Source organism: Colobus angolensis, unplaced genomic scaffold, assembly GCF_000951035.1.
Source record: "Colobus angolensis palliatus isolate OR3802 unplaced genomic scaffold, Cang.pa_1.0 Scaffold13, whole genome shotgun sequence".
NCBI lineage: Eukaryota > Metazoa > Chordata > Mammalia > Primates > Cercopithecidae > Colobus > Colobus angolensis.
Window position 1 is genome coordinate 23,588,160 of NW_012114252.1, and position 8,068 is coordinate 23,596,227.

An 8,068-nucleotide genomic window follows, 5' to 3' on the forward strand; every position below is an offset into this window, starting at 1 on the left:
TATTTAAAGACAGCTGGGTTCATCCTGAGGCCCCAGGGCCTGCCCATCCAGGGCCACAGAACTCATTCTCACCTGTGCCTTTCCTTACTCGTAACTTCTGTCTTCCACAGGGAGGACCTGTAAATCATCATTGTTCCACACTGGCAAACACATAGTTTGCTAATCCATACCCCTGTGGGAAACAAATTTGCCAACTAGAGAACAGTGTTTCTATTCACCAACTAGAGAACGGTGTTTCTATTCACCAACTAGAGAATGGCGTTTCTGGAGAACGGTGTTTCTGAACAGCTCTTTACCCTCACTGTATTAAAGGAAACCAGAATGTGTCACCGTAAAATATGCCTCTTTGACATAAAACTTATTTTGAGATAAAAGCAATTTAGCAGCAAATGAAGGAAAAACTCTTCTACACTACGACAGGATATAAATTCTCCTTTACTGGAGACAGCTCTGGACGCTTACCAGCCCAGAGAAGGTACCAGGGAAATCTGTAAGCAAATCTTACCCCATTCGTTTGCTCCCATATGTTTTAGCTTCCCACAATTTCCCACCTTTGGAAGCCCAACACTGCTTTCCTTTGCCCTCTGTCTGCAAATTTATTGTTCTTTCTTGAAGATGCTGTAAGCTAGAGTTGTAAGCCACTGCTTTGTTATTTTCACTGAGTGAGGTGGTTTGGATGTTTGTCCCCTCCAAATCTCATGTTGAAATATATGACCTCCAATGTTGGAGATGGGGCCTGGTGGGAGGTGTTTGGGTCATGGGGGTAGATCTCCCGTGAATGGCTTGGTTCTCTCCTCGTGGTACCAAGCAAGAACCTGTTCTGAGTTTACAAGAGCTGGTGGTTTCAGGCGGCCTGGCGTCTCTGTCTTGCCAGGTGATGCACCTGCTCCTCCTTTGCCTTCTGCCACAATTGGAAGCTCCCTGAGGCCTTCCTAGAAGCGAATGCCAGCACCATGCATTCTGTGCAGCCTGCAGAACCATGAGCCTAAATAAACCTCTTTTATTTGTAACTTACTCAGCCTCAAGTATGCCTTTCTAGCGATGCAAACAGTTAACCCATTGAGATTCCTCCCACTGATGGGTACCGGCTGTGTTTACCCACCTGTTCGCTTTTCTCTTGTTAACCTGTCTTTTGTCACAGGAGTCTGTCCCAACTCAGAAGTCATGGAGGTTGAGGACAATTATATTTCCTCCCCAAGAGCATCCTGTGAAGACACCAAGTCACTTAAACCAGCTCCTTTCTTCCTCACATCCTTCAGTGTGGCTGTGGGACTCGCTCCCATGCACCTCTCTTTGCTGGTCACAGCCTGCATTCTGTCTTGGATCTCCCCCATCCCTACATCCAGGTTGATTTCCAACATTAATATATAGTAAAATGTAGTCTGTGATGTGCATCTCTATGGGTTTGACAAACATTCAGAATGTCCTCCACCACCATATTCCGTACAGAACTGTCGCGTCATTCCAGGACCCCCACGGCTCCCACCCGACCCCAGAACTGTCCCATCATCCCAGAACCCCCACAGCCCCCCGACCCCAGAACTGTCCTGTCATCCTGGAATGTGGGGCCGGCTCCCTCCAACCCCAGCAGTCCCTGGTGCTTTACTTTTTCCAGAATGTCATGTGCACGGAATCACACTTGTGACCTTTTGGAGCTTGATTTATTTTGTTTTGTTTTTGGTTTTTTTGCCTTACAAAATGCGTTTATGGTTCAGGCCGGGCATGGTGGCTCACATCTATGATCCCCACACTTTGGGAGGCTGAGGTGGGAAGATCACTTGAGCTCAGGAGTTCAAACCAGCTTGTAATCCCAGCACTTTGGGAGGCTAAGGCAGGAGGTTCGCTTGAGCCCAGGACATCAAGATCAGCCTGGGTAACAGAGCAAGACCCCGTGTCTACAAAAAATTCAAAAAATTAGCCATGCATGGTTGCACGTGCCTGTGGTCCCAGCTGCTTAGGAGGCTGAGGATGGAGGATCGCTTGAGTTCAAGAGTTCAAGGTTGCAGTGAGCCAAGATTGTGCCACTGCACTCCAGCCTAGGTGACAGAGCAAGACCCTGTCTCAAAAAAAAAAAAAAAGAAAAAAGGAAGGAAAGAAAGGAAGGGAGGAAGGAAGGAAGGAAGGAAGGAAGGAAGGAAGGAAGGAAGGAAGGAAGGAGCACTCTTTAAAACTTGGAAAGAAATGAAGTCAATGGACCTAACTGTATAGACAGTGGGTGGCACAACCACACAAAGAAGATGCCTCGAGTGACTTGTACACAGAGCACAGGCTGCTGCTCTGGCAGGATGTGCCCTAAAGATGAAAAAGAGCTGTGGGCAGACCCTCAAGGCACCCAGCAGTCCTGGTGGTTACCTGGGTGCTGTGCCACAAAGCTGTCACTCACAGATGGCAGGAGAAAGCCAATTACCAGACCCTTGTCAGGAGTCAAGATTGTCAGTGTAAGAAAACACAGGTGCAAATACAGACATAAAAAAGAAGTCCGGCCGGGTGCGGTGGCTCACGCCTGTAATCCCAGCACTTTGGGAGGCTGAGGTGGGAGGATCACCTAAGGTCGAGAGTTTGAGACCGGTCAAGCCAACGTGGAGAAACCCAGTCTCTACTAAAAATACAAAAAAATTAGCCAGGCATGGTGGTGCATGCCGGTCATCCCAGCTACTCGGGAGGCTGAGGCAGGAGAATCGCCCGAACCTGGGAGGCAGAGGTTGCGGTGAACTGAGATCGCGCCATTGCACTCCAGCCTGGACAACAAGAGCGAAACTCCATCTCAAAAAAAAAAAAGTTAAAACTCCTTAATTTTCATTTGAATAGAAAATCCCAGTATAAAGTCCTGATTTTCTCTAACTTAAATGTTCTGTCTTTCTTAGGTCTGTGTACTGAAAAGACCTAGAAGCTTGACAAACCAGTTGTTAAAATAGATTGTGATCTCGATGAAAGTTGATCAGAGAAATTGGGTCATTCCTGCCACACCCAACTAAATACAGTCAAAGAGCCTGGGGAGAAAGCACTCAGGACACACAATATTGCTCCAAAATGTCATTCTCTTCAAGCCTGGCAGTGAGGCCGGCTGCTGCAACCTGAATCCAGTTCCATCACGGCTGCCAAGACACCTGACAGCCCCCGGGGACAAACTTGCCTGTCCCCGCCGCCACCCACGCACCCGGCCCCTGCCAGCTCCCCAGAGCTTCAGCAGCAGCAGGGAACTTTCTCTCAAGACCTTCCTCCTTCTTATCAAATCCCGAATCTTCTCTTTGTTCTTCAGACATACTGAAGACACGTGGTTTGTGTGTACGCCCCTGTGAAATGGAATGAATCAAACATAAAGCCTTTGAAACTGTGGATTATCCTGAGCCTTGAGGGGAACGTGGCTATGCGGCCTAGGTCATGCCACACGCAGCTGCAACTTCTGCCTTTTTCCCTGTAAATAATAAAGACCAAATGACACTGGAGATACGACCCCCTCAAATCACTACCCCTCCTCACGGAGTCATAACGCAATCTTCCTTGAAATACAGAGACCGCCTAACCAATGGAACCGCTGTGGCGTGTGCCCCTGGCCTCGCATGAAAACTGTGGTGATCCTGCTGGAGCTTCTGTCTCCGCCTGGTAAGTGAAACCTGAGCTTCTCCACTTGGAAACGCTGACCCCATTTGTCTGCAGTCAGTGCCTTCCCGGGTGGCCGTCCTTAAGCTCTGCGCTCAGATACACACTACAGGTAATCAGATTTTCTGAATCTCATTATTTGGGGTTGACACCTGAATTGCAATGCTTTCTTCCCAAATAAAACGTTAAATGTGGAGAGTCATCTCTACATTTTTATTCTGACTCTCACCTCATCTCTAAAGACCATTTTTCATCAAAATAAACCAGGGCTTTTTTTTTTTTTTTTTTTGAGATAGAGTCTCACTCTGTTGCCCAGGCTGGAGTGCAATGGCATGATCTCGGCTCACTGCAACCTCTGCCTCAGCCTCCGGAGTAGCTGGGATTATAGGCCTGCACCAACAGAGCCCGCTAAGTTTTGTATTGTTAGTAGAGACAGGGTTTCATCATGTTGGCCAGGCTGGTCTCAAACTCCTGTCTTCATGGTATCTTCCCACCTCAGCCTCCCTAAGTGCGGGATTACAGGTGTGAGTCACTGTGCCCGGCCCAAACCAGGGCTTCTTGATGAAATCACGGATTCCAACTGTGACCTAGGAATGCCCAAGGTGAGTTGAGCCATAATGTTGGTAACTGGGCTGGACATAGCGGCTCCCACCTATAATCCCAGCATTTTGGGAGGCCGAGGGGGATAATCACTTGAGCCCAGGAGTTCGCAACCAGCCTGAGCAACACAGCAAACCCTGTCTTTTATAAAAAAGTAAAAATAAACTAGCCAGGTGTGACAGTGTGCGCCTGTAGTCGGAGCTGCTTGAGAGGCTGAGGTGGAAGGGTCACTTGCACCCAGAAGGATGAGGCTGCAGTGTTGGGCTACCCAGCCTGGGCAACACAGTGAGACCCTATCTCTAAAAAAAAGGTTTTTTTAAGTAGTAACTGAAAGCTGGGTAATAGTGGTAGGCAAGGCGGGGATCATTATATTCTATTTTTATTTAAAATACCCTTTAGAATTGTTATAAAAAGACTATCTCAATTTTTACCTACCAACCACTACTTTATTTCAAATACTGAGCCCATGTATCAGCTACCAAACCTCAATTCTTGTGGCAGAAATTGTAGAAGAGAATTTCAGGAGCCTCTATGTTTCTTGTGCCAAGGGGGAAGCTAGGCCCTGTGGCCTGAGCCCTGCAGCACGTTTGCAACTTCAGCTTCTTGGACTGGTTAGGCTGATAATTGACCACACGGCCTCTTGTTCTTGTTTTGTAAATGACTAGGAGAGACCAGACTTCCCTGCTTCCCATTATTGATCTTTGCTGTGGACCAGCCGCCTCCTTCATTGTCCTGTGCATCTGTCCTAACTCAGACTAGATGGCACAACGACCCCATGACAGACTCCATGTGGAACGCCAAACATACCTTTCCCAATAGGAAAAGACCACCTTCGCTAACCAGAGCACAGTAACTGTGCATTCACCCTCAGAGAGAAAGATGCTGGAATTGTATTAAGTTTCCCTAAACTTCATCTGTAGAAATGATCCCAAACTGCTACATTTCAGAACACTGACTTCCGTTCTTTGGAATCTGTGCTTCCTGGGCGGCCTGTCCTCAAACTTTGCACTTGAATAATCTCTCTTTAAACTAGATTCTGACAATCTTGATTATTTTAGGTTGACAGTGTCTTCAGGGAAATATATTCCACACTGAATTCCTAACTTAACAAAACAAAGCTATAAAAAAGCGAAAAAAAAAAAGGTCGGGCACGGTGGCTCATGCCTGTATTCCAGGCACTTTGGGAAGTCAAGGAGGGTGGATGATTTGAGGTCAGGAGTTCAACACAAGCCTGGACAACATAGTGAAACCCCATCTCTACTAAAAACACAAAAATTAGCTAGGCGTAGTGGTGCATGCCTGTGATCCCAGCTAATTTTTTAAAAATTGGCCAGGTGTGATGGTGTGCATCGGCAGCCCCATCTACTTAGGACACTGAGGTGGGAAGGCTGCTTGAGGCCGCAGTGAGCCTTGATTGCATCACTGCACTCCAGCCTGGGAGACAGAGAGAAATGCTGTCTCAAAAGAGGCAAAACAAAACAAAACCAAAAAGAAAGAAAAGGGGAAGAAAAGAAAAAGGAAAGAATGGGAAAAAGAAGGAAAAAAAGAAAAAGGAAGGGAGGGAGTAGGGCATCACTTTGTCTAAATAATTGTAAACCACAAAAACGTGGAGGCAGGTAAAGTAAATAGGTGAGTATGGCCAGAGCACGGGGCAACAGCAGGAAAGAACAGATATGTACGATTTGGACTAGATGAGTGTTTCTGAGCCTTTTTTTTGATAAATGCCCTCCCTCCGTTCTGATACACACTTTAGGACAGTGTGGGAATCACTGTCATTCTCTGAACCTCCTTCAACCAAGATTTTGCCCAGCATTAGATTCTATTTTTGCATTGTTAAGCAGGTTTTTGCTTTGTACCATAAAACTGTAATATTCAGTATGCTTGTTCAAACACCTCTCCTACAACCCCACTTCTAGCCTCCTAAAGAAGCAATGCATGAGAGGAGTCCCCAAATGTAAACCTCCAGAGTTTCGCGTAATTATCTCATTGCACTGTAGGGGAGAAAATATAATTTCTCTTCTTTCTCTCTTTATTAGTTGAGACATCCTCCTGAAAACAAAATTCAGAGCAACAGGAGAAACAAGCAGAAGTTTATTAGCACTTGCTGTACCCATCACGTGAGAGGCCTCAGTTCAAAAGTATCTCTCTCTCAAGGCATGTTGTGAAAGCACAAGGTCAGACATAGCCAGGTCCACACACGTTTATGTCTTTCCACAAGGTGGGAATATATTGACGCTATTTCAATCATAAAAGCCACGAGCTACGAGGACTTGCCTCGAGACAGTTCCCTTCAGTACTACTTGTTAACTTGGTGGTGGGAGCCATGGGCAGAGGCTCAAGCCACTCCACGAGTCAGCCAATACTGCAAGCTATACATCATAGTGTACTTAAAATATAAACATTATGGAGTAAACATTCCGCATCCAACAAAGTAACATTTAACACCTAGAGAAAGGGGATAGGAAAAAGGGTTAATGGATCAATCCAAGGAAAGCGATGACGGGAACAAGGAGTGTATTCCCGCCTGATCCAGACAGAAGTCATTGTCTTCCAAGGAAGTCTTTGATGTGAGCAGATCCTGAGGCAGCAGACGCAGGGTGCTAAGCACAAGTGACAGCAAGACGGGGTCTATCAAAATGCCAGTGTTGACTTGGTCAAATCCTGCCCTTTTTAAGGCCACAGTCCTCTGGTGAGGACTGACAATAAGAGGGTGCCTAGTTGTGTCTTTATCTGGTTGAGTGTTCACCTATTAACTAGGTGAACATCCGGTCCCTGTTGGTATGATGCCTTGCAAAATGTAAGATTAAACCTTTTTCTAAGATGTAGTTACTTATGCGAAGGGTGCTTTATACAAAGCAGTAGCGGAGGGGCCTTGCTTAAATAGTATTTTAACAAAAAGCCATAAATCCTACACGGTGACAAGCCAAAAATCAGAGCATCTTCAGACTTCTAGCATGCAGGGGCCGGGCGCAGTGGCTCAGGCCTGTAATCCCAGCACTTTGGGAGGCCGAGGCAGGTGGATTGTTTGAGGTCAGGAGTTCAAGACCAAAGACCACCTTGGCCAACTGGTGAAACCCCGTCTCTACTAAAAATACAAAATTAGCCCGGCGTGGTGGCGGGCGCCTGTAATCCCAGCTACTCGGGAGGCTGAGGCAGGAGAATCGCTTGAATCCGGGAGGCGGAGGTTACACGAGCCGAGCCGAGATCGTGCCACTGCACTCCAGCCTGGGCGACAGAGCGAGACTCCGTCTCAAAAAAAAAAAAGGGCTGGACAGGACCTTCGTGTAAGCCAAAGAGTATCACCATCGCACCTTCACCTTCACCTTCACCTTCACCTTGGGCAGCCCGGTGCCGTCTTCCCTCAGTCTGAGATTAACGAGCGGAAGGCCGCACTGACCTATTTCAAATCCCTTATTACCTTCCTAAAACCAGTCAAGAGTTTGGGCACAGTGGCCTCCCTGTGTGATGAACTTGCTTCCCACTTACGAAAAGACAAACCCTTCGCCCACCCCCGGCCGCGCACCCGGCGGGTCACCGAGCTGCCTGCCACCCCGACCACCCTCCGGTCCAAAAGGACGCCCGCGGATGGGACGCGGCCGGCCCGGCCTCGCAGGCGGACGGGAGGCCTGGGCGTCCGCGCTCGGTCTGCCCTTTCTCCCGTCGCGGGCTTCCTCTTTCCTCACTTTCTCCCGCCACGACTCTTCCTCTTCCTTTTCCCCGAACCCAGCCCACTTCCCGTTTCAGGACCGCGGCTGGCCCCAGGCCCCCGGACCAGGCCGGGTCACGTGGGTTCAGGGTCACGTGCTGCTGCGGGTCACGTGCCGGCCTGCATCACGCGTGACTGGGCGCGCGGTGCTGGAGGCTGCTG

At 48.2% G+C, this 8,068-nt stretch overlaps 1 protein-coding gene across 1 annotated transcript in view; it reads left to right on the plus strand.

Annotated features, from left to right (window-relative positions):
- Positions 1-255: 255 nt before the first annotated feature.
- The window catches only part of LAMP1 (lysosomal-associated membrane protein 1), a 34,158-nt gene continuing 26,345 nt past the window's right edge, over positions 256-8,068 (plus strand). The window contains exons 1-4 of the mRNA XM_011933953.1: positions 256-331; positions 1,450-1,562; positions 7,545-7,843; positions 7,945-7,985. Coding sequence (XP_011789343.1) covers positions 256-331; positions 1,450-1,562; positions 7,545-7,843; positions 7,945-7,985 — 529 coding nt within the window. The remainder of the gene's footprint in view (positions 332-1,449; positions 1,563-7,544; positions 7,844-7,944; positions 7,986-8,068) is intronic.